Source organism: Condylostylus longicornis, unplaced genomic scaffold (genome assembly GCF_029603195.1).
Source record: "Condylostylus longicornis isolate FDR11 unplaced genomic scaffold, ASM2960319v2 ptg000040l, whole genome shotgun sequence".
NCBI lineage: Eukaryota > Metazoa > Arthropoda > Insecta > Diptera > Dolichopodidae > Condylostylus > Condylostylus longicornis.
The window spans coordinates 6,315,468-6,343,302 of NW_026578009.1; the positions used below are offsets into that span (position 1 = coordinate 6,315,468).

The 27,835-nt window shown below is 21.8% G+C and overlaps 1 protein-coding gene across 6 annotated transcripts; it reads right to left on the reverse strand.

Moving 5' to 3' along the window:
* Positions 1-1,110: 1,110 nt before the first annotated feature.
* On the reverse strand, positions 1,111-27,569 carry LOC129609897 (annexin B9). 6 transcript variants are annotated; one of them, XR_008697056.1, is made up of 7 exons: positions 27,341-27,569; positions 16,089-16,145; positions 11,572-12,280; positions 11,304-11,485; positions 6,311-6,621; positions 4,640-4,689; positions 1,578-1,947 (listed from the first exon to the last, which is right to left on the reverse strand). XR_008697056.1 is itself a non-coding variant. In XM_055522135.1 (6 exons), exons 2-6 carry the CDS (start codon positions 16,116-16,118, stop codon positions 1,914-1,916), a joined length of 1,005 nt encoding a protein of 334 aa, XP_055378110.1. In that variant the 5' UTR covers positions 16,119-16,145; positions 27,341-27,569; the 3' UTR covers positions 1,578-1,913. The 6 variants fall into 6 exon arrangements, 4 of the variants coding, with proteins under 4 accessions (XP_055378114.1, XP_055378110.1, XP_055378112.1 ...); XR_008697055.1 differs by lacking the exon at positions 4,640-4,689; XM_055522135.1 differs by lacking the exon at positions 6,311-6,621.
* Between the last annotated feature and the right edge of the window lie 266 nt (positions 27,570-27,835).

Consider the following 27,835-nt stretch of genomic DNA (forward strand, 5'->3'; position numbering starts at 1 on the left):
TTATAATCTGAAAGATGTTTGTTTTAAACCAAAAAAATAGTAGAAAAAAAGAGATAATTAGCTTAAATAATTGTATGTCTCTAAATTTCAATTACAGGTTGTATAACAGGCATAAAAATTTATATTTTGTTAAGAAAATTAATCAAGTAACCAAAAGTAAAATTTCATAAATTTCTGGCGAGAAGCAGAGATGCTAACCATAATTTTTACGAATCGAATTCACTATTTTTTATATAAATAGCAACAATTTTTGTAGTTATGCGGTGGATGGAAACAAGCAAACTTATATATTTATCACAAAATGGTATTTACGACCCCACGGCTCCTCTGATCACAAAATAAACTATAACTTATGCTAAATTTATGTAATTCGGACGAATTTTTTCCAATTTAAAAAGGGACCTATCAGTTATATGTAACATCAGAAGTCATTAAAAGATGAAAATTTTCCCCAAGTGTAAGTAGAATCCTTCTTACATAAAAAGGGCGACCATTTTATTTACATAGGTGAAAAATATGTAAAGCTCTCAATCTGGGTTTGCATTTGGAATGATTTATGGGAACTAAAAATGATAATTAACTTAGAAATGATTAAAACTTTACTGTATCATACAATATAATTTAAATATTCTATGAATATTTCTATGATAATTAAACGAAACCCAATATCCAAAGATTAAAATATCCAAAATTATAATTTTATGATTTAGCTGCATATATATACATATATATTTGAAAATTTAGGTACTTATAGCACTTTTTTCGTTTAATTTTATTAATAGGAAAAAATTAATTTGCCAGCCTTATCTGGTCTAGAAACAATAAAAATTTATAATATTCGGTTTAAATTTTAGTGATATCGGTTTCAGCAATAAAATTAGCACTGCGTAAAACTTCCTTAATGCTTACTTACTAATCTTATTTTATGGATCAGAAAAGTAAAGGAAAGGAATGGCCAAGTTGAACCTACACAAAAATCATAAAGATATTTTCGAAGTGATTAGTTTGCAACATTATCCCAACTGTTTCACTTACCTACAAATCCAATATTTAAAATACAAATGGACGAAAATCTTTCTCAAAAAATAGTCGAAAAAAAGACTCAAAAAATAAATTTCTATATGCACGATTTTTTTTTCTTATTTTATTTAAAATGAAAGTATTTAAAAAGACCTCAATCAAACTAAAACACTAAAAATGTGTATCGTGTAATGAAATGAACGGCTGATTCTTCTATTTTTTAGAATTAATATTCCATAGCCACAGTAAGTATAGACAACCCATTTATTATTAAAAAAAAAAATGTAATACATTTCTGTAATGATTATTAATAAGAAGCCAATGTCACCAAGACGTCGCGATAATCTCCGGATAAATCATCCTGAAACAAAAATAAAAATGAATAAGAAAAATTCAATAATATGACAAAATTTATTATGAAAAATGCTTACAATATGTGTTACACTTATAACCATATACGTCTATTTGTATTATTGCAGATTTTAAGTATAACTATAACATTTTGTGCACCTATAGATTCAATAAACATTCAATATTCAAAAATAAAACAACTCATCTTATGTAAGCACAAATTCAAGTTGCCTTTTTTTTTTATTAGTTAACAATTATTCATTTTTAAAGTACAAAATGCACACAAAATATAATGTAAATATCTAACAATTTACAAATAAAAAAAAAATTCACAAATAATTGCACTTACTGTTATCGTACAAGAACAAAAGTAGAATTTAAAAATACAATAAAATTAAAAATAAATTTAAAGTTTGGACAAGCTTGCATGTAATATAATATTTAGATTAATTATAAATGATGGAAATTATTCTCCATGTATTCGAAATTTGGAATTTTAAAACAATCCTATTGAATTGCAATTTACCAAGCTGCAATTTCTGCTAAAACATCTCCAGTATCACCACCAACATCCTCCTGCAAAAATTATAATTTGATGTTTGCTTGAATTATTTATATTTTAGCAATAATTATCATCATTTTATGTAATATGTATGTCCGAAATAATCTTATATTTCGGAATTTCAGAAAATGTATTTTACAGTCAAATAAAATTAATGTGAAATTTTTAATATAATTAACAAGACTGTATATGAAATTTTGTAAATTTCGGGTCGGTAATGGTGTAGCACTATGATTATATTGAATTGATTTTTAAAACATGAAAAAAATTAAAATTAAAAACTTTTTTTAATTATTTTAAATATAATAATATAAAAACATATCCCCATAGTGAAAATTTTTTGCATGAAATTTACAAAAAGGAACGTTATGAATCTGAGAATTTTCTAATAAAAAAAATCGTTTGTTATGAGACAAGGATTGGTACTTGTATATTTTTCTCTATTAATGGCGATTCTTAGAAAAAATTCAAATACTTTTAAGGCGTATAAGAATGAAAATAAAAATCTTCAAAAAAAAATCTTGAATTTTATTTATTGCAAGTCTAAAATTTCATTTATTCTGCTTTATACTACCAAATAATAATCTTATTAATAAAGTAGGAAAATAAGCCAAAGCCTATAATTTAATTAAGGTTGCTAATTTAAAATTAATAAATCGTGAAAGAGCAATCTTTATCAAAATCGGGTCAATCAAAATAAAAATATGTACAAAAATAGAACCATAGATAAGTTTATTTTGCAGATCAAAGTAAAAGAGATTATTATTAAAGCAATATTGCAAAAAAATAACTGTGTAACGCAATGTTACACAGTTATGAACATGAACAAACTAGGTTAGCAACATAATATAAATTGTCTATGAACATAAATACAACGCAGCTTTTGCTACATATCGCGATAAACTGAGTCTAAGACCTAAAATACTAACAGAAATTTAATATATGTACATAGGGAGATTTTTGATAATTCAGATATCCACATACAATTCTAACTGAAATCTTAAAAATCTTTGTTTGCATCATTGCACAGATTTACAAAAACTAACTAGTTTAATTTTTTAAAATTTTTAATATTTTAAATTTTTCAATGTGATATTTTTCAAATTTAATCTTTTTTTGTACCATTTAAAAAAATCTGTAAAAAATACTTTACAACTTTAAGTATACTACAAATGTGCTGCTTTTGTAGTAAAGATTTATCGAACATACTACATTTGAAGATTTTGCATTTTTGACTTATTGAACATGCTTTACACTAAGATCTAAGTTAAATCTGAATTTTTTGAAAATTCCTTTAGTTTATAAGATGGTTAAATAATGTATTAGTGTTGTTGATTTTTGAATACATACTAACTAATATATAATTTGCAACTAATATATAATTTATTACAGGCTCTTTTTAGCTTCTTTATTATTATAATTATTTAGGAATAAATATATTAATTGAATCAAATTAAAACAATTACAATATAATGTTAAAACTCTTTATTTTTGCGCAAAACACAAACATTAAAAAGCTCAAAATGTTAATAATATATAAAAAAAATATTTTTGTAATAAAACATAAAAGAAAAACGAATACATATAGTGAGTACTATAATTAATAAATATAGAATTTATAAAAAAATAATAATAAGAACAATTTTTATATAATTGAATATTTAATAAAAATGTTCACATATATATTCTATAATCTTAAAAACTATATTTGAAATATCTTAATTTCTAAGAACAATAATAATGTAATTGACATTTATAATATTTCAAAATTAATTGTAGTTACATAAAATTAGAAAAAAATTCAAAATTAACACGTGGAAGGACATGAAAAAGAATATTGCCACAACCAAATAATTTTCAATTACATATAAATGCTATAATGAACAACGTTAACGTTTAATTATCAAAAATATTATACATTCGTTCAATCATTCGTTTAAATTCACTGGTACGGTAGCATAAAGAGTTTTATAAAAATATTTTTAATTGGTAAAATCTAATTATGATTAGTATTTTCCTGGACAGGTGTATACAAATCTTTAATATAATATTATAATATGACCATATTCAAAAGAATATGTGAAGTTTTACTTTAATATTAAGCTGATAACGTGATAGTGCTAAACACTACACTACTATGAACTAAAAAATTAGGTCATGCTTTGGAATTTTTATTTTTAATATTGCAATTATAAGTACATAATAAATTTTCTCAAAATTCCGAAAGAATTTGAGAATTTCAGATTTGTAGATGTGAAACTAATAAAAAATTTGGGAAATCCAGGGATTAATCAAATTTACTGTATGTTCATGTATTTATACAAACAGTGTTTTTAAATTCTTCTTCATTTTGCAATAAAACGTGTTGAACTTTTAAACGAACGATTGAATTTTGTTATTTTATTTTGTGTCTAATAAATTATATTTAATTTTTTTTTTTATTTTAGAAAAAAAAATCTGTACCATTTAGTTTTATTAAAATATTAATGAATAATAATTAAAAATTAAGTTTAATTTTAAATATTTTGAATTTTGTTGTTCTTTTTCTTTGTACTGGAATAAACACACTTTTTACAAGTTTTGGAAGTTTCATTTCAGACTCTCGGATGTTGGAAGATACATTAATTTTTATTTTTGATGCATATAAATGTGTTTGAAGATGCACATACGTACGCATGCAATTATTATTTTGAAATGTATATTTACCAAGCCACAATAGTAGCTAATAAATAGCCATTTTTGGTATTCAAATCACTCTGTAAATATAATTTATGTATATGTATGTATGTATATTGTTCAAAAGGAATAATTTTTATTATTTTGTATTTTTTAACGTTATATGTTGTTAAATTTTTATTTGAAATGGTTTATGTGGGTATGTGACTGAAAGAAAGTTTGAATAAATATTTGGACTATATTTTCTCAAGTCAAAAATTATGAGCGCAACTACATAATTTTTATTTATTTTTATAAAAAAAAAATTTATATTTAACTTGATTGACTATAATAATTTAGAAATAGTATTTTCAAATGTTTCACTTTTATATTAAAATATTTGTAAAACACCCACAACGTATCTCTTTACTTATATTTAGTTTTAAAATGCTCACCGATCTTGGCAACTTGCACGCAATTTAAAATATCGAAAATATTTTACACAAAAATTCATGCTTATTTCTGCTCTACGTATTAATTACCATACTAGTAACTAGGGCCATGTCTAAATAATATTTTTTAGTTATGTTTTCTTATATACTTAATTTGAAAATTTTAAATAAAATGACATTACACAGTAGGGCCAAAGCTTCTTGTAAATAATAAAATATTATTGAATTTAATTGCGTTTGAAAGAAATTGAAGTAACAGCAGAATAACTTTTTGTCAGTCACACACAATCAACAAAATTTTAATGTAATGCTTTTAAACTGATAACGAGTGCAATAATAATGTTATATGAATGCTTTATGTTTAATGAAATTATATATTAATTTTAATATAAAAAAAGATTTGATATTTTAATGAAAAAATTCAGAATAAAATAGTATAAGTATGAATGAAGCAAATGTAGGAAATTAAAACGTTTTAATTTTAAATAGACAATTTGTAAATTTTTATAAGTGAGTAAAGTTCATTATAAAGGTTCTCTTAAATTGTTTATGTTTTTATTTTTAATACCTAATAATACTCGTACCTTAAACTTAATCCTATCTTTTAATTTCAAATAAAATTGAGTGAAAATATTAGTAAATTTTTCAAAGCTGTTTCATTTTACCCAATAACAGCATGATGTTTCTCCGATAAGGTAAACCAATGGTTAGAGAAAAGCGTTTTATTTTACTTTATTTACAATGAAATCACAACGAATTGTGCAATTCATAGAACATAGTTAAGTCAGCAATGCAAAAACAGAAATATTTAATAAAAAGAAATTACTCTAGATAGTATTCAAAAATTTATATAAAAATATTATGCTTCCAAATTCAATCAATATTATAATGCTCCCAATAATAATAGGAATTATTGTATGTATTTGAAATTTTGTCAAATTTATAATGAAATTAACTGAATATTTTTAGATATTGTAGAATATATTACAATAATATTAATATTTTGTAAATAGTTTAAATAATTTATTCATAAAATTATCTTTAAAAATAAAAATTTAAGGTTAAATAGATAAATTTAGAAATATGATATGCATTTAAAAAAGAAATAATATGTTAAGATAAAATTTGTAAAGAACAGAAATAAAAAAATAAAAATTATTAAATGTAATGAAAAAGATCTTCTAAAACTAGAAGTAATAATGAAAATGTTATAGAAAATAATATATTTAATTAATCGTAATACATATAAAAAATAATTTTGAAAATTTACCTCAGCTGTATAGGAAAAAACGCAACTACATGAACTTGAAATTTGGTTATTAAATATTATATAGATTGAAGCTACTTTTAACTGGTAACAAATAATACAGGTTATTAAAAAAAATAAGTATTAACATTTCGACTTTGTTGATTATCATAATTATTAACAAATATTTATAAATACTTTGAAATTAAATAATTTATTTTTTTTTTTTGTTGTAAATTTAATTTTTTTGTTGAATAAATTTTCATTGTTTTAGGAAAAATTTACCAAGCTACAACTGTAGCTAGTAAATATCCATTTTCAGTTTCGCAGTCCTCCTGTAATAATAGAATTTGAAAGAAATGATAAAATGTGAAAAGTGTTGTTTTTTTTTATAAACAGAAAATGTGATCTATAACTTCTGAATTTTTTTAAAAAAATTTATTTGAAAATATATAAGAAAATATTTGTGATTATTTTTTATTTAATTATTTAAGATCATGCATAAATGAATTCATAAGTTTTATTTTCCAATTGTCTTTGAGCACATCAAAAAATGCATAATAGAAGTGTATTTAAACAGTTAAATTCCATATAAGTATATACGAGTATTATATATTAATTTGCTAGAAATGTTTACATATTATTTGTACAAATATTATTTCTAATTAATATAATAATTCTATTTGAATTATAATTACATTTAAGTGGATAAAAAATAATATTAAACTCCTGCTGAAAAATTTATTTGTTATTCTTATTTTTTCATTATAACTTTACAATATTCATACATTAAGGGTGCCATTCATGTATGTGTATTAGAGTGAATACAAATAGTTAATTTGATTTTAAGTTTCAAAATTTTGGTTGCACAATACTTAAAATTATTTCGTTAAATTGATAGTATGTGCTAGAAATACATTGCACTATAATGCAGTATAAATACTTTATAGTGCATAAGTAATTAATGACGGTGTACGTATACAAACGTGACAACATTAGTCATATTATTACAACAGGAGCTTATATTCATTACTTTTTTATATTTAATTGTAAAGAAACAATTAAATTGTAAGATGAATGCATTATGTACAATGAGAAATAAAAACAATAAACAAATGTGAAGTAAAAAGATTAATTCGAAAGAAAATTACTTATTAATTATTTATTATTTTAGACATAATGGCTAAAAAATGTAATCTATAGTTATTATTTGTAAATATGTAAAAAAAAATGAAAAAAAAAAACTATAAACAAAAAAACTGAATCACTGTACATATAAAACTTTTCTGTATGGTGCATTTACAACAAACTAGAGTCATAATATTATTATTAAATACATAAACATGGAGAATTTTCAATCATTCATCGTAATATTATAAAACATAAAAGAAATATCTGTTTCAATGTTGGTAACACAAATTTAACATATACATTACCACATTACAATCTGTAAATTAACTCATTTGTTCCTTCTTCTTATTATATTTTATATTTTTCACATATATGTACACATTATAATAAATAAAGACAAAGCATAAAATTAATATGATATAAAAATTAAAAATTTCCAATTGATCCCTGTAGTAAGGCTACACACAATATATGACGTGAAATTAAAAAAAAATTATTATTTTCATTAATTAACTTTATTGAAATTGAAATGAAAACAATATTATATGAAAATAAAAATAGGTAAATAGTATAGATTAATAAGTATGTAAAAGATTAGGTTTATGCTAATCATTTTGTTATAATCTAAACATTCTTATTATAGATAATTTTTCATAAATTGAAAAAAACTACATTCTTTAACACTAACATTTTTGTTTTTTTTTTTTTTTACTAAGCGACATTCAAAATTTAAAGCAACAACAGTAATAAGAATATCCAAAAATTTTATAAAAAATATTATGTATGTATATATGTAAAATATTTATGGCTTCCTAATATACATATATGTAAGTATTGTATATGTATAATGTAAATTTAAATAAGTTTTAATAATTTTTTATGTAGAAAAAATCTAAAATTTTTAATATTTAAGCAATTTTACTTGCTTCTACAGTAAATTTATTTGAGCTAGAAAAATTTCAATTTTTAAAACGTAAATTTCATTAAAAAATTTTACTCTATTTGTTTTGCAAAAATTTCTAAAATTTATTTGAGACTATTGACATTATTAATAACTATTTAATTTGTAATTTGTTGCAATATTTTAAAAAACACAACTGGGTAATATTCAATATATCATACTGCAAATACTGTAGTAAATTTTATTTTTAATTTTTTCACAATTCTTTATAATTAAGTGTGTACTTAATGCAAAATATATTTTGAACATTTTATTGCAATATTACAAGAATATAAAATAATAATTACAAATTTATCGTTTTACCAAATACACATATTTTAAAATATTAAGAACACTTAGGCCACTGCATTTTTTTCTGTAAAATTTATAACAAATCTACATAATATAATTTTTTAATTTGATTTTTTAAGTTTAACAGATTAATTAGATGACATTAACATTAATGAATTTATAATAAACTTTGAGATACTAAAAAAAAATATAAGTCTCATTGTAATAATAAGTTAATTTTATACATTATTTTTGGAGATTCATAATTTAAAAAAAAATATATTTTTAAACCTAGATTTCTGTTCTCTTAAGGCAACTATTATGGATGTATATGAGAAATTTATGGAACAATAATATATAATGGTCTTATTATTCAGTCAGTTGTTTCTAAAACACGAATTCCTATTTGTATTACTATGTGAGATGGACGTGTTTAGTATAATCCTGGCAAAAAATATTGTTTCATTCGTTTTCAGATTTTAAGTTTGATTTCTTTTTGTACTTTTATTGTTTTTAATATCCAACAATAGCCAATAGAGCGCGTTTGTAATCTCCGGAGGTATCACCCTGCAAACAAAAATAATTTGATTTTGATATCGTATTTTTTTTTCTCTTTAATTAAAAAAAAAAAGATAAGGGTTTTAATTTTTTTTTTTTTATTTTTTGAAAAAGTTACAGAAACAAAAACAAAAATACATTTTGTATTAAAACAAAATTATAATAGGGTTATTAATGTAATCCAATCAAACATTTAAATTTTAAGTCGGATTTTATCTATTATAACAATAAAAGCTATTTTTTGAAACAACCTTTCAAAGTTTTTAACCTCCCCAATAATTAAAAAATTTATCTAAAAAATATCTAAATATGACTTAGCCATATAATATGTGTAAACCAAAGCCCGTACATATCGAAATATGTATAAAGGGATAAGCAAAACAAAGGGGACCAAAAACCTTTAAAATTCTGAAATATTTTCTTTAGCAAATTAATAAATTATATAAGTAATTTGTTATAAAATTTTACAGAATTATCATTTTTGTGTAGTGTCTTAATTTGTGTCTCACTCACTTAAAAAAAGAGAATTATAAATGTAAAAAACATAAAAGTAAATATTTACCAAACCCAATTTATTTTAAGCAATTAATTATTAAATTCATAATTTTTTCCAAGTAATATATCACTTTTTCTTCACTTTTTACACTTTAAACGTTTTAAATATGTGAGAAAAAGGTAAAAATTTACTAACTGAATTGCATTGAGACGTGAATGTTTTATTTTTACACTTTCTAACTTTTAGTGCTTTTATATTTTAAAAGAATTAAACGAAAAATGTAAGAGTTACATTTCCGAAATAAATTAATGTGTAAAAGAAAAATATAAAATAAATAAAATTTTATCTTTGACTTAAGGAATTTCTGATTTTCCAGGTTTTTATAGTGACCAAAATAAAGTTTAACAAACTAAGTAAGCATAAATCCTTTACTTACTAGTTACTAACATATTTATCCTATTTAATATTAGTTACAAAATATTAAAACAAAATTATATTATAAAATGTGCAATTGGATTAGTCTAGCTAGGCATCAACGCTTTTAAATTTCAAATTATATTTATAATTCTAAAATGATCAAAATATCACGATATTTTACGATCACGATCAAAATATCACGAATTTTGAAAAAATAAAAAAAAGAAAGAAATAATTCAACCGAATAATTTCAATACAACAAAATCACAATTTCTACAGCTATTTAACAAAAATAATACCGTTAAACTCCTGAAATACTGAAATTTCCTATACAAATTTAATATTGATTCGTTAAAATTATATGAATTTTTCTTTAAAAATTTTATTTTATTTTAAAGATTTTAATTAATTTATTAAATAGGAATTTTCAATTACGCTGTAATGATTAAATTAAATTTGAGCTATAAACTAAAGAATATGTACATATATTTGAATTTATATATTAATATACATATTAAGTAAAGTAATAATGGGTTAAATTTGTTTAACTTTGGCAAAATTGGTTAACAGAATAGTGATAAATTAAAAATTATTGCAAATTTTGTTAGTTGGAAAGTAGACCCACTTCCAAATACGTAGAAAAAATTATATATGTAAATTATTTTGAAAAAACACATAAAGCACATAAAAGCCCTATATACATATATGTATATATACACATATATATTTATATATATATATATATATATATATTTATATATATATATATATATATATTTATATATATATTTATATATATATATATATATATATATATATATATATATATATATATACACGTATACATAATTTTGTTTATGTAACTTTTCAATCAATGACATATAGGTGCACAAAATGATGTTTCGTAAAGCATGTATGAAAGTTTTAATATTTTCAATTTTTTCTGTTTTAAATTTTTCGTAATTAAATTAATAAAAATGAAAGAAGTTACGAATTTTTTTAATCCTAAAAGCATTTAGCATTTAAATTTCATAGTTTTAAGTTTAGAATAAATTTCTCTCAATTTGAATTTCAATATATGTACATACATATTCACAATTGTTTTCATTTTTAGTTTAAAACTTTCATACTTTTTTTGTATAAATATTTATTTTATTTTACAAAATATAAAAAAGTAATCTTACCTTAATCCATGATTCCAAACTCTTTCCGTATTTATTTTGGAATGCTTCCTTAATATCACCCAAATCGATTTCCGATCTGCTAACAACGATACGAATTAAAGTTTTATCTTTAGTACCCAATCCAGCCATTGAATCGTGTAAACGTTCAGCGAAGTAATCAACTTTTGATTTACAGCATTTAACTAAAAATTAAATTAAATTTTAATTATATTAATTTTTAATGAGGTTTTTTTTTCTAATAATAGATAAGTAAATATTAATTAAATACCAATAGCTAAGAAGCCTTGTTCAACTGCACCACTAAATTCTCTTTTAATTGCTTTTTCAATATCGTGTCCAGCAATATTTTCATATTCCAAGAAAATTTGACGTAATTGTTGATAGGAACGTGTTATTAAAATTGAATTGAATACTGATTCTTCTGTACCCCATTGTCCTTCTCCAGCATCAAATAATGCTTGGGCATCAGCAACAGCAGCTGCTTCATCAACACCTTGATTTTCATCACGATTACCTTGCACTAATGATACACATAATCTTTTAAAATGACCACTTGTGTCACCTTTTAAATCTTTTTCTAAACTTTTATTATACATTTGTTCATAGAATTGTGCAATTGTTTTGATACCATAATTAGATAATGTACATAAAATTTCAATTATTGCTTCTTCATCTGTACCAATACCAGCAACAGCATCATGTAATTCTTTTGCATAAAATTGTGGTAATGGTGTCATCAAAGCCAATATAACATCTTCAAATTTTCCACCTAATTCTGATTTTAAATCAGATATTAAATCTTTACCAAATGATGTTTTAAATGCTTCAGCAATTTCAAGACGTTGTACAATACCACGACGTGCTAAAACTTCAATAATAGCTTTTTCATCGGTACCAAAACCTTTCATAGCTTTACGAAGAGTTGCTGCATCTTCTTGTGGATCGAATGGATCAGCTGGGTAAACAGTTGGTGTACACTATACGAAAAAAAAAAAAAAAAAACAAAATATTAATGAAATTTCTTATTAATTATTGTGATGAAGTTAGGTAAAGTAAATTTTGACAAACAAAACATATAAAGAAGAAAAATCATTAATACTAATATTTGACGAAAATATCAATAACAGTTTAATATATGAAGATACGAGTATAATAATTATAGTGTTCATTAAAAAATCCTACCTGAAATTTAATCAAAATCATTTTACTAAATGTTCCCTAAATTTTAAGTTTCTTTTTGAAATTACACAGTCAAGATATCACGTAATTATGATGGATTGTCTCTTGACATTTTATCGTAACTTTAATAATATTTGATTTTAAATGTAGAAAGCAAGACATACATATAAGAAATGATTCATTAAAATTTTTTTAGGAACTTCATTTTTTTTCTGTGAACTCGTCAGCAATGTTAAAAATATTAAAGAACTCGTAAAAGACAGTTTAATTGAAATTAAAGAAATATTTAAGAATTTGAAAGTTTCGTGAATCCTAACTATTTAATTAATATTCACAACAATGGGCAAACACTTAAACATTTGTAAATGAAGTTTATCAATTTGCTTACAGTCGTTTGTAATTTCCCTTGACGGTGATTGCAGTAATTTCATTTGTTTCATGTTTTCTTTAGTAACAAGTAACTAATTATAAAATTAAATGGGAATTTTTCGCATGGAACAATGATTATTTTATAAAATATTGATTACATAATTTTTAAGTGTTAAAAAATGTTTCATATTTGTTATAAAAATTCAAGTTATTATCGCTTTTTGTCGCAATTCCACCTATATATATATATTTATATTCGATAATATGTATATTAAAGTTATTTATTGAACTTTAGTAAAATAATATAACAGTTCATTCTATGTGTCACACTCTTTATACTCATACAATTAAAATTATTTTTTCTATATGGCCTGACTGAACTGAGTTCTGAACAATTTTTCTATATAGGTAGACATAGGTATACAAAGCTAACTTTTTTTTTTATATTGAACATAATAAAATTTTTATTTTTTAGGTTTGAGAATTTAACTTTTTTTATTACTTATTTATATATATATATGTAGGTATGTATTGGAAGTGAATATGAATAGAAGGTGTTTTAAAAAAAAGCTTTAAAATGACATCATCTTAAAATATTTTTCATCTTTTCTTTTCACAAATTATAATTTAAATATAATAGAATTTTTTAAAATGGTTATTCAATTGAAAAGGCACAACAAATTTATAACAACAAAACTATTTAATATTAAAAAAGAAAAAATATTTATAAATATAAGAAAATTGAGGTTTAATACGCACAGGTATTTACATTTAAATTGGAATAAAGAATAAAAAAATTATTATTAAAAACAAACTTAAAGCATAACAGGCACAATTTATCATTTATTTCATTATTTTTTTATTTAATGTGTTTAGTTTAAGTGTCTGGAACCTTGACTACAACTATGAAAATTAAATATTAAAAGTAGGGGTTAAAAATACAGGTTGTTAAAGTTGTTATTATAAAAACTTTAAAAAATTTGTTTCACTCTCAAAATTTTTTACTAAAGAAAATTCTAATGCATTTTATATTTGAAATTAAAATTAAATTTTTCATTTGTTATCCATTGATTATTATTACTGGTCTATAACAAAATACTTAAGTTAATATCAAGTTCCAGACAATTTATTTTCGAAAATAGAAAGATACAAAAATTTATTTCAATTTTAACATATATAAAATTCGTTCGTCTGTAGACAACTGAATGAAAAGAATAAATAAGGTATTCTTGCACAGGCATCTAGGCATTTACCTAGATACCTGTCCAAGAATACTAGTCATATTTTTTAAAAATGATCTTATAGGCATACCTTATATACATTTAATATAAAATTTTTTGATAGTTCACTAATAATATGTTGATATACCAGTTTCTAATATGTTGAGTGTAAATAAATTTACTTCCATTATTATAAAATACTAAAAAAGATTTTTATATTAGAGTTATGAACAAGATTTTAATTACAAATTTCCGTATAAAATTTCCGAGTTGTGTGATACTATAATTTATTTGTTACATCATGCGTGTAAGCATGTGGTAGTTTCAAAGTATTATTAATATAATTTTCGAAAATACATACGTGTTAATTTAAATCTTAAAACAATTAATTAGCGAAAATATATACCTAAATATTTTTAAGTTATTTTTTACACTGAGGAAAAAAAAAAATTATTAAAAATTGGTTTGATTTTCTATGTTTTGAGACAAAGATGTGTTCACAACTGAATTCACAGTGTCAATTGACAAATTGTCAAAATGTACCAGAAAGTATTTATGAACTTTGGCATTGTACTCAAAGATGATTAGTATGCAATTCCAGTATAAATAATATCGCAAACCTTGTCAAGGAACTTATAATTGAATTACTTAAAATCCTGAAAAGGTTTACGGACTAATTATTAGTGTACAAGCTGTTTTTTTAATATTGATTGTTACTTTTATGTTTGTTTGCTTTTAAAAAAATTTTCATTTAAGTTTTGCAAATGCGAAATTAAGAAGAATTATTTTCTAAATAACATAAAAAAAAATAATTCAATTTGGAATAAAAATTATCAAAAAAAAAAATGATAATAAATTTAAATTTTTAAATTGTTGTTACACTTTTGCTATTAAGTGTAAATATATTAAAAGTATGGTCATGATGATTTTGTATGTATACTAAAAAAAGGAAATGAAATTCATTCAGAGTTAAATAAAAATAAATTATATAGTTATTCAACACTATTCATAAAATATATTTGAAATTCTTTTTTGAAGAGCTTTACCATTTCATTTCTGTTAGACAATTAAAATTTATTAAAATTTTTAATACAAAAATTGAAAAACTTTTAATAAATTATTGAAAATAACAAAGCTAACCACAAATTTTATAGAAACCTTCCAATTCCCTATTAAAAGTTAATAGCCTTACTTAAAATTTTGTTTTTTTTGTTCATATTCTGTTCATTTGAATTTTTCTGATTTTTTATTTTGGACTAATGCCAACTAAAATAAATGTTTACACTATTTTCATGTATCCCAGAACACCATAAAAAAAAATAAAAACAATAAATTGAAACTTTATCTTATTTTTTCATTTATATTTTTAGACATTATATAGTCTTAATCATGCACTCATGAATATAAATTTTGTTTTTACACTAAATTTCCTTTTATTTTAATAGTTTCTTCTTTCTAAATTCTCGGAATAAAAAATATATAACTAAAAGTGAAAAATTTATCTTTGATTTAATGAAATTTTTGAAAATATTTTTATATCTCAAGTGGCTTAAACTGGAAGTTTATGACACGCGAAGAAAAAGTACATATATAATTATAGACCTAAAATATTTGAACTTGCATATTTACAGTTATTAACTGAAAGTATACTTCTTCTCTCGCTATCATTTTAAATTTTGCTTGACCTTGAAAATTATAAACCATAAATTCAAAATCATTAAATTTTTTGTTTGGAGGTTAATAATTTTTAAACTAAGAAATAAATGAAGTATTCTATATGATACAGTTTAGTCAATAATCTTGAATCTAATGTAAATCGTGTATTTTGAAATAAGTATTTTATTGAAATTACTCGTATAATAAAATCACTATTATAATTTTTTTTTTTCAAATTCCCTTTTAAAAATTAAAATTTTTATTCAACGTTCTAATGCAGATCCTATTGTTTTCCAAAGATTTATATTTCCTATGAAGGTTATAAAAGGGAGCTTTAATTTATTTTCTATTTCATACTTACTTTGAATGGATAATATTCAGCGGAACTCATTTTTAATGATTTTTAATTTGTTGCAAACTGTAAGAAAAAAAGACAATATGCAAACATTAATTTTGATAAAAATTTTAAAAGTATAAATTAAAATATTATAATGTATATACGAATGTTTTTAAAATTATTACATAAAAATAATTGGGCTGCTAACTGCTATTAATTGAGTTACAAATTTTCTCTCATTATTTGCAATGCAATGCAAGTATGAAGAACTTTTTCATAATATGAAATGGGAGAAATAAATAGAACTCTTTGTCTTATTATGTGTATATGTATACTTAATAAAATTTGTTCTTTTATATAATGTTATTATTTACACTATTTACGGTATAAATTAAAAACTATACAGTTATAAGTTATAATAAAATTAATAAAATTATGATGTTTGTATTTCATTATTTAAAAAAAAAAATTGTTCCAATTTAATGATTTTATATCATCATGTATATGGTGGAAAGTACCTATAGCAAATTGTTCGAATAAATTTAAGAATTTTTCTAAAATTTTACATATGTTATTCTTATGAACTTTGTCAACTATCTGTACAAAATATTATTATTCTAATTACGTTAATGTTTTTATTAAAAATAATTTCAAGCTACATTTTCACTAACAACAGGGATTTTTTGCATTTAGTTTGGACATTCAAACAAAATTTTCTAATACAGAATTTGTTACGACGATAAAGGCATTGCAAATTTCTCGTATATTAACCTTTAAAATGCGCTTTTTTTTAATCTCATACGAAATATTTGCGAGACACAAATGTACTTTGGCAAGTATGTACATATGTACTTTTATATTTATGTTTATATACATATTTTAAATTTTTATATTATGAATATGTATGTAAGTTTAAAAAAAAAACACGTTTCTTGTGATATGTTAAGTGTACAAACGAGATCAAAAAGAAACATTAACTTTCTCTCATAAAATAAAACGAGTTCATGTATTTTATACGATTTGGCTATGATAGTAGTTAAAGTTTTTTTCAAAAAAAATTTAAAAAGAAATTATTAATAAATAAACCAGTTAAGAAAATCAAAAATCAATAAAATAAACGCAAATTAAAGAACTTTAATCAACAATTGTTGATTGCTAAAAAAATTTATAAAATTTAGTACTTGATATTTCAAAATTCTAATTTTAAAGTAAAAATAAAGCCTCGAAAATGTTTCTAACCCAGTAATTTGAAATTTTTTAAACAGACCTAAACCTTTCTTTTTTTGCAGAGAACCAAGGCTCTGTAGTCTTTCTGGCCTCGATCAATAAGATTGTTACATAAGCACTATTTCTTGGTTCCGGACGAATCTCAGTATTACGTCAGCTGGAAGTTTTGACACCTCCGAAGGAGTCCCATGAGCAAACCCATATACTTAAATGTAACAAAAGAAAAAAAAAACTTTCAACTAATTTAAAAAAAATTACTAAATTGCATCTATTTAACATTTAAAGATAAACTTTAAGAAAATAAACGTTCATAATTGCTAATTATCAATTACTTTTTTTAAAATTGTCATAATCAAATCGTCATAAAGTCAATATGTAATTCAAATTTTAGAGTAAATAACCTTAATAAAATTAACAATGCATAAATTACATATATGAGTATATAAACTTGGTTATTATAATTTTCAAGGCTTTTGTAACAGAAATACACAATATATAATTGAATTGAAGCTTCAATTTTTAATCTTTGATGAATCAATCATACAAATAAAGAAAAAAGTTTTCAAAAATACCTTTTTATCATTGGCTACAGGCCAGCGTCATCTACTTGAGTGTAAATTGAATACATACGTATACGCTACATATCTAATTCTCTTACAATTTCGATGACTGTACATTATAATATGGCTTGACTAAGAGACTACTAAAATGATTCATCTTATAAGATTGACTAATTTAAGTTCATTTAATACATCATAATTTCAGCCTTATCATACATTACTTTAAGTATAAATTAATTTAGATTTACCTAATTTAGATTTAAATAGAAATTGACTCAAAGAATTATATTTAGACCGCTGCTGTTGATAATGACGTAACAATTACGAATTATAACGAAATATAAGAATTTTAAATGAGATTGATTTTGTAATAATTTAAATAAGCAAAAATATGAAGCTCATTTGCTGCATACTCGTAACAGTGACGTAACTCAAAAAACATTATTTCTGATATATTTATACAAAGTTAAGAGCTTAAAACATTTCTTTTTTGTGCAAAAACACCAATTTATTAGCTTGAAAACTGTCGCTTATAATAAATTATATAATAATGCTACAACGACAAGAACATAATATGTATACACTAAAAAACATTAAAATTAGATTTTCTCAAATGTGCAAATTTTGAGTTATGTCAATGTTGTTTGTAGTAAGTAAACGATGTTGTTATGTACTATGTATGATGAAGGTATTATGTATAAAAATCTGCTTTATAAAAAAGTTTTAAGAAATAAATTCATTACCTACTCAATGAAAATAATTTTTCTTTAATTATTATGTTTTACGTATGAGCAATAAAATTGCAAAATATAAACATCACATGTGTGATCATATATTGTTTTATTAACCTTAAAAAAATATTGACAAGGTTACGTAAAAGTAAAAAAAAATATGTGATATTTTATGTAATAAATAATGTATGTACTTATTAAAAAAAAATATATTTAATTTTGTACTTGATTATGTTTATACGAATGTACATATGTACGTACGTGTGTATTTATATAAAACTATTTTCCGTATTGGATTTCCGTAAAAATCAACGAAATTTGCAAGCTGTAACATTAACATGAATGTAATTTTTAATTAATTTCATGCAAATATTTTAGAAACTAAGAATAATTCTTATAGTATAGAGGTTAAAAACGCAATATGCTTGTTTCTGCAATTTAAAAAAAAAATGCCCAAGTCGAAAAACCATGTTGTTTCAAAGTTCAAAGTTTAAATTAAATAAAAAATAAATTTAAATTTATTTCGACCGTATTTTTTGTACATGTAGATTTAAAAATTAAAAAATTCAAATTTTTATCGCTGATTTGCAATTATAATTATCAGTGAGGCCTGTCACTATGATTTTATTATCATTCACATTTTTGTGAGACATTAACATTCATCATCATCATTAAAAAATAATTTTGGTATCATCATTAAAAAATGAATTGTACAGCAGTTTATCGTGAACGAAAGAAAAATACATAAGCTGACTGGTCTTTTTCATTCGACTTTCCTTTTATTCAGTTTTTCTTTCATTCACTTTTTTGTGACAATGATGGCATAGGACATAGCTACATACATACATAGATATCGTTTAAATATGATAAAATTTTCCAAAAAAGAAAATTGTAATGGAAATTTAATAAAAATTTTTGCAGCTAAAACCACTGCAGTATTATTGCATTTTTTCATTTTATTTAACCTTTAATTTCTTACCAATATTATAAAAAATTCCGATTACTCGTATGCTAATAATTTTAGTTAGAAAACTATATGAGTATAGTTAAAAAAACTTGAAAAAAAATTCAAAATATTTTTTCTATTGAATTTATGACTCAATCTGCTAATAATAGAATTTATACAAATTTATAGAAATCTATTACATAGTAACGTTGTATACGTATCTCACAACAAAAATAAAAAATAGTATTTTTTAAATGTAAAATTCTATTTATATGTATGAATATACATATGTACACATGTATGTTCACGATTAAACTATGTCTAACATTATATTGAATTGTATAAAAGAAATGATTTGTAAACAAATCGTTAATCAGTTGTTGTAAGTTATAAAAAAAAACATGAACTAAATATTAATTTAAGTAAAAAATAAAATTCTAATGTAGATTGTAATCTAGAAATTCTATTAAATATACATAATATTTCGCAAATAACACACGTAAAGAAAATATTTTATATTAATAAAATGAAGGAAAATAGAGTGGATTTTTTACAAATTGAATAAAATTATATATGAAAATAGATGAGGTTTTACATACTTATATTAATTTTAGTACAATAAATATATTATTATTAAGAATTATTTAATAAAAATTTCAAAAGCATCCTTAAAATTGTATCAAATTGTATGAAACTTGTATACAATACAATTTTAATTAAATTAGTTATAACTAATATGTAGAAATTTTTTTTGCTGTTTTGAGTACTGAATTGTACACAATACTCTGATTGTTGTATAGTGAATTTGCTAATGTACTATATTTATACTATGTACTTAAAAAAAAATAGATTTATTCAAAATTCTTTTAATATCAAAAGCGAATTATGTATTTTTTCGAATGAATGATAGTATAAATTCTTGAAATTGTAAAACAAATAAAAAACTAAACATTTGGATACTTAGGTTCATTAAAAACTTAAGAATTCGCATAAAATCATACAGATAATCTGGTTTATAGAATCATATTTCATTAGAAAATATGTAAGTATTGATTTAAGCAATTGAGAATTTTGGGATTTTGTTGAATATACATAAGTACAGAAACTGATGTCAATATTTTGAAAGTCTTAATGGCTTGTGAATTGAAATAAAACAAACTTAAGCTTATTTATGAAGACAAGTTTTCCAATTTTTATTTGATGTTTGGATAATGGAACTGCGCCTTTAAAGATGATTTTTATATACTTTTATGGATTTTTCATCGTCAAAAATTTTAATAAGTACATAAGTAACAATGTCATAATTGACAATGTCATAAAATATGATGAATCGATTTGGGGGTGGAATAAAAATTTATATATATTAAGAAATATTTTATATTAAAATGATTTTTTGCACATATTTATTGCAAATTTTTTGTATTTCAATCAAGCTAATAATTAAATGTGTATTATATTGAAAAATTTAAAATTGAATTATTAAAGCAGTGTGTTTTTAAAAACAATTTTACAAAATGAATAGATAATTTTCCGAATTAGTAATTTTTCAAAAAATTTTTAAAATAAGAATTTTTTTTTGAATTCGAAGAAGACACTTTATTTACTCTAATATACATTTTGCGTGCAACATGCTCACTATACATTAATTTTTACTCTAGGAACTTTAAATTTTTTTTTGTTTTGTTTGCGAAAAATTTTAATTCACACCTTATTTTGAATAATTATAGTGAAAGAATACCCACATAGTATTTTGCGTTTAAAATAATAGTCGCATTTGAAAAACCACATTAAATGACAGATTTTAATAAAATATCAAACCAAGGAAAATTATTTTGAAAATTTAATATTTAAGCATTAAAACAAGTTAGAAAAATTCTATAAATTCCGGAGTTTTTTATATACAATATAGAAAGAAAATATTATTTTATATTCAAAAATTATGCAAATATGTATGTGTTTTATTTCATCATAATTTCATAGAATTTTTTAATTATTTAGATGAATTTTACTTTTTCAAACCGTATAAAAGAAGCGTAAACGTTATAAATCTAAAAACACAATATTATACCTTATTTAACTTTCTTTTTAGTTTGAATCTACGCTCCCTTAATTTTTATTTGTCTATTCAATATAATTATTGCCCTATACAAAATACTAAAATTAACTACAATAATAACATGACATGTTTTTCTTCCTAAGCTTTTTACTGACCAATCCTTCAAGGATAAAAAAAAAAATAGAAAACCTTATTTTTTGTCGTCCTAGTAGAAAAAAAGTAAGTATGTATATGTATGTATGTATGTTACAATAATATCGATTTTTTAATGTAATAAAAGAAAATATTAATTAATTAAGGATAGTGAAAAAAAAAAGTATTTTTTTAACCAATAAAATTTTTTCAAATCAGCATTTTATTAAAATTATCATTTAAATCTAAATACACGCTAGTTAGTTGCCATATAACATTTATTTAGTTTTATTATATAATTAACTTTGAAGTTTAGTTTGTATATATACATACATACATACACATACATTATGCAGATATTTGTTTACATTATAAAAGTCCTTCAAAACAAAAAAATTACTCTATAAATATCAATAAATGTAGAAACAAAAAAGGGCAATAATTTATTTGCAGAGTTTTGATTATTTTTTATGAAGGTCTTAATATAATGTTATGGTTCATGATTTTCCAATACAATCAAAAAGAAAGTTTCAAGAGATTATTTTAATTAAATTTTCAAAATGGCTAGTATGAAAAGGAATTTATAATATTTTTAGTATAACAATAATTTTGGTTTTCTCTTTTAGCATGATAACTAGAAATTTTCATTGTCTATTTTAAACTTTTAAAATTAAATCTTAAAATTTTTGAGTTATGTAGAACGAATAAAATATTTTTGATTTATTGAAAATGGTTATGCCGATTGTGCATATTTTAGTTCCATATTTAACTGATATTCTCAATATTAGAAAATCTTTTGTATTTTTTTTATGTTAAAAATGTTTTAAATGCAAAAGTACTTAAAACTAATTAAAATTTGAGTTCGTGTCCTCGAAAAGTTGAATTTAAAATGATCAAATCAAAGAAATATATGCATACGTGTGTATTTTTATTTGACCTGATTAAGTTCAACTTCGATATTTCCATTGCACTTTTGCAATAATATAATTCTTCAATAAATTTAATTTGAATTAATTTTGACAAAAATAAACTAAATTTTTTAACAAGTTGTACATTTCCTCTGTACCATAGAAGTATTATAATTGGTTCAGTCTCAAAACTCAAAAATAATATGGGGTTTTTAATATTAAAAATCCCATATTATTGTTTTTTAGTTTCTCCTACGATTCTCGTACAAAAAAAATATAAGACTACCCTTTACATCAATCACAGCAATGCAATATTAATACACATTTAAACTTATTAATTGTAATAAAATTGGCCTTTAACATTGAATGTTTGAATTTTTTGAATTACGACATTTATCAAAAATTTTTATTAACATTCTTAAAGAGATTGAAACAAATTACTGAATAAAATAAATTAATTGTTACTGTAATAAAGTAAGGAAGTTTGAAATCAAAAAAGACTTTCAATTTGATAGCAAGGTATAGACCACCATTAAACTATTTTATTTTTTATTGTGGCTAAAATGGAAAACAAAAAGGAACTTTCATAAATTGTCAAAAACTAAATCTACAAAAGACAAATGTCTATGTTTTGTCACATCCAAGTTTTTCAATAAATGAATCGTGAATAGTCAATTTAAGCTTTTTGAAGTTAATAAAATTAATTTGACAAAATAGCATTCAAACTAATGTACGTATGTATATGTATGTTTGTTGTATATTAAATTTCGTTATCCTATAATATGTACATATGTATGTTACATCCATATGTATGAAAATTGATATACATATTATAATTTTAATAAATTCCGCAATGATTTAAATAATTCTGATAACTTTTATCTATGTATGTGTTTAATAAAATTAGCGAAATTTATCAAAATTATGTTAATTAATTTATAAGTCAATTGTAGTTTTATAATCGGGCAATGCGTATGTATGTATTTTGTTACTCATACGTTCTCGTACAAAATTCTGATATATTAGAATGAAATAAAATTTTATAAGAATTTGTCAATTATATTCTATAATCTATAATTTATATTCTATATAATCTGCAATATTCAAAGTAACTAATTGAATAAGAAGAAGATTGAAGAAATGTGTAAAAAAAAATTTGAACTTGGATTCTTTAAGTTTAATAAGATTTGTAAAACTTGATCATTTTGTTACCTTTTTTTATGACCATCACTGTGGCTGTGTTTAATTTTAGGTGTGCTCTTTACTACAAAAACAATTTTCCTGTTTTGTTTTTTTATTATAAAATTTCCACTTGTACACATTTCTCTTTTAAAATGTTTTTTTTTTTTTTGATTTTTTTTCTTTTTTATTTTACTTAATACAGTCTCACTTTTTATTAAATCATTGGAAATTGAATATAAGATCACATGACGCGATCATCGTGAACAATAAATTTAAAATATAATGCGATAAAAAATAATTCAAATACTAATGCAAGAGATTTTATAAAATGAAAATGTAATAATTTTTTATTGAATTGTTCATTTTAGTGTATGGAAATATTTTGCCCAAGCATATACAAAACCGATATGAACTCAGTACACAAATAAGCAATTGTGCACTTGAAGTCAAGTAAAAAGAGAAAGTCGGCGTTTGACTTCATTTCAATGAAAAAGGGCATCGTTATTGTTCACAATTTTTAATCTATATAATGTTGTAATTTGAGTATTTTTCAAGATATGAAAAGAAAAATAAGAAAAACGCTGTTGTAAGGTTCATTCCTCTTTAAAATTTTGTATAAAAAGGCCTATACGTGTACGTGTATACAAAATTGAATAAGTTTTAATAATTTCTTTTATATTTAAAAATTTATTCTGGGTATTCAAAATACAATTGGCATAAGTTTATTAAACATAATACCTACATACATACTTATATCATATATAATATGCATATTTATATTGTACTTATACTTATACTTATGTATGTACATATACATAGAGAAAATATTTAGCCGGTTTCTAACACAACTATGAAGAGATGAGATGAAAGTTTTTAGAAAAAATAGCGTATCCCGTTTAATGAAAAAATTTATGTATTTATGTATGTGCAATCTGTGATATAAAAGCGTTCACATATCCATATTCATATAAACATTTAAAGTACTCGTGTATATATGTATGTATGTTTTGTATAATAAACCCATGTGTATGTATATGAATAGATAGATAATAAGAATTTCACCCACGTAGTATTTTAAAGCCACAAAATATAACATGTATGTACATACATACAAATGTATGTATTTGTTTATAATACATATAGGTATATGTATTTATATACAATATTTGTAATTAAATCATTTTGTTATTTTGTGATAAGAGCGAATTTTTGATAAAAGAAAATATTATTTACATTATGCAAAAATTTTATTAAAATTAATTTTTGCATATATGTAAATAAAATTAATTTCACAGTTTTAGAACTATAAATTGTAAAACTTAAATTTATTTTTCAATTTTATGTTAATTAAATCTTTGGATGTTATAGAAATGGGTAAAAATTTTCACTTTGTATTCTTTAAGTAGATTATAAAATATCTTTGTCTTCCTACATAATATGTACAGATTAATCTTACACACTTGTATGCATATAAGTACATAATAGAAAATATCATTTAAATTGCACAGTTCTTTGAACAGTTCTTAGAAAACGGTTTCTTCTTAATTAATATATTATTATTTTTCTTGACAAAATTGCTTTGCTTAATATATGTATATATATATATATATATGTACATATGTATAATGTATATGTGAGTTCTATACATTATAAAATTCATATTATTTGTATATATACTTATACTAATTCAAACACGTTTTATCACCTATGACTGAATATATTTAAGAAAATGCAATTCTCAAAGGAAAAATTACATAATTTTTTTAATTTTTATTGTTGCCTATATGTTCATATACACGTACATAGGTACATACATAGGTAGTAAATGTAGATTTTCCTCGAAACCCGATGTAACTTCTTTTTAAAAATTTAATAGTCTGTGGTTAAATAAATATTCTTGTATATCTTTAAATATGTATGTATATAATATGTATGTATAAAGCAAATACCATAATTGAGAATTTTGCTAACAAATATTTCTTTTAAATTTTATTTTATTACATTTTTTATTGTTGCGTATTTGATTCTAATTTGAATTAAAAGTTCCTAAAAACATCCAAAAAAAAAGGTTTTGTTTAAACGTAAAAAAAAAAATAAAAGAATAAAATTCCAAATCATGCAAAAATAGTCATGGAAAACATAAAAAAAATTTAATTATTTTATTATATTATTCATATAGATACATAAACACATACATACATATGTATATACTTTTTTATGTACAGAAATTTTTTCGTTTAGTTTTTCTTTTTTCATATATAAAAACATATATACAAACGTTATAGATCATTCTACATCTCTATGTTATGTGAAAATCGAATCATGATGATGTCATCGGAACTCGAAAAAAAAAAATAAATAAAATAAAAAACAAAAAAGTAACATCATATCATCACCACATTTACCATCAACCAACATCAATAATTAAACAGAGCAGGGCTAGTCAACCAGCCTACCAAACTTTGGATCTTGTTTGGCGTATTAAATCATTTTTTAGAGTTGATGTTTTTAGTTGAAATAAAAAATTTACTAATTTTTTTTGGAATAAAAACAAGTACCTATGTATGTACGTATAGTAATTATGTACTTGTTATGTAAAGGCATTTTCATATACAATACATATATATGTACACAAGTATGTATATATGTAAATATAAGCATAGTACATTTTTTTATAATATTATGCTTAGAGAATTTGCAGTAGGATGATTCATTAATAACACGTATATAATGTGGTAATAATGAATAGGTACATACATACATATGTATTATAGGGAATATATTTATGTAAATGAAAAAAAACATTCTAAACAAATGGCCTTAGGAATATATATATAAATTATATACATATATATACATAATATATATATGTATTTATATTCAAATAAATATCTAAATTTGTTTAAAGTGCATATTTTAATATACATACATACATACATACATACAATATATTTATTTTTAAATTACATTCATCATCAATTTTTATTGGAGAATATGATAAAATAAAAACTTCTTGGTAAACACATTTTAAATAGAAACTTCGTTTCACTTGATTTTGAAATGTAAATTGATTTTTGAATAGTATGAGTCACCAATAAATTAAATTAAAAAAAAATATACATACATTTTTTTTAATTTTCCACTTAATTTTCTTTTGATTTGTTTTAATTGACAGCGTCTTTTTTTTATCTTTTTCTTAAAAAACCAATTGAATAAATTTCTCTTTGAAATACTTTAAAAATAGACTATATGTAAGTATGTATGTATGTAACTTATTTGTGATGTTTTTCAAAAAAAAAAAACTACGTATTAAGTATATGGTAGGGTATACAATATGTATGTACATACTTATCCATATATAATGTAAAATAAGTACGTTTGTGTATATGTGTATACAATTATGTTAAATATATACATAAGTATAATTTCACATAAATTTTATTTTCACATTCTCAACTACATAAGTTTAAAAAATTCACAATAATTTTATATTATATTTAACTTAAAACAAATATTATTTTGGTAGGTACTTACATTTAAAATTTAGTAATCCACAAAAATTTGATTTTGAATCAAAATTTAACCGCACCCAATATAGGGAATTCTTTTAAATCAAGAAGAAATATAAAAAAACAAATTTATTCAAAAAATCGAAAAATCAAACTATTCTCGTTTTCTGAGTAGTTAATAAATATTGTCAACGGATTAAGAAAAAATACTGTTAGTAAAAAAAAATCACCAAACGATCTTAACGCAACCAATACTATGACTGAACTAAAAAAAACTCATTTGACTTATATATTAATAAAACAATTTTTTAAAAGCTTTTCAAATTTTTTTTGTATTTTTATGTTTGCATATAGAGAACACTTTATGTATTATTATTTTATAATATACAAACAATACAAACATATAGGTAAGATGAAGATAGTATTGAATCAAGATTGCCAGCTATAAGTAATTTATTAACAAATTTTAAAACGTTTTTAATTTCATTTAAAAAATGGTTTACTTCAAATATAATATAAA

What these genes read in the sequence shown, in the direction of transcription:
- LOC129609897 (XM_055522135.1), bottom strand. Translation starts at nt 16,118, where the DNA reads ATGAGTTCCGCTGAATATTATCCATTCAAA. An exon ending in CTGAATATTATCCATTCAAA is followed by an intron (nt 12,281 to 16,088) that starts GTAAGTATGAAA and finishes TTTTTCGTATAG; the next exon opens with TGTACACCAACTGTTTACCC. An exon ending in GTTTGGAATCATGGATTAAG is followed by an intron (nt 4,690 to 11,303) that starts GTAAGATTACTT and finishes TTATATTTACAG; the next exon opens with AGTGATTTGAATACCAAAAA.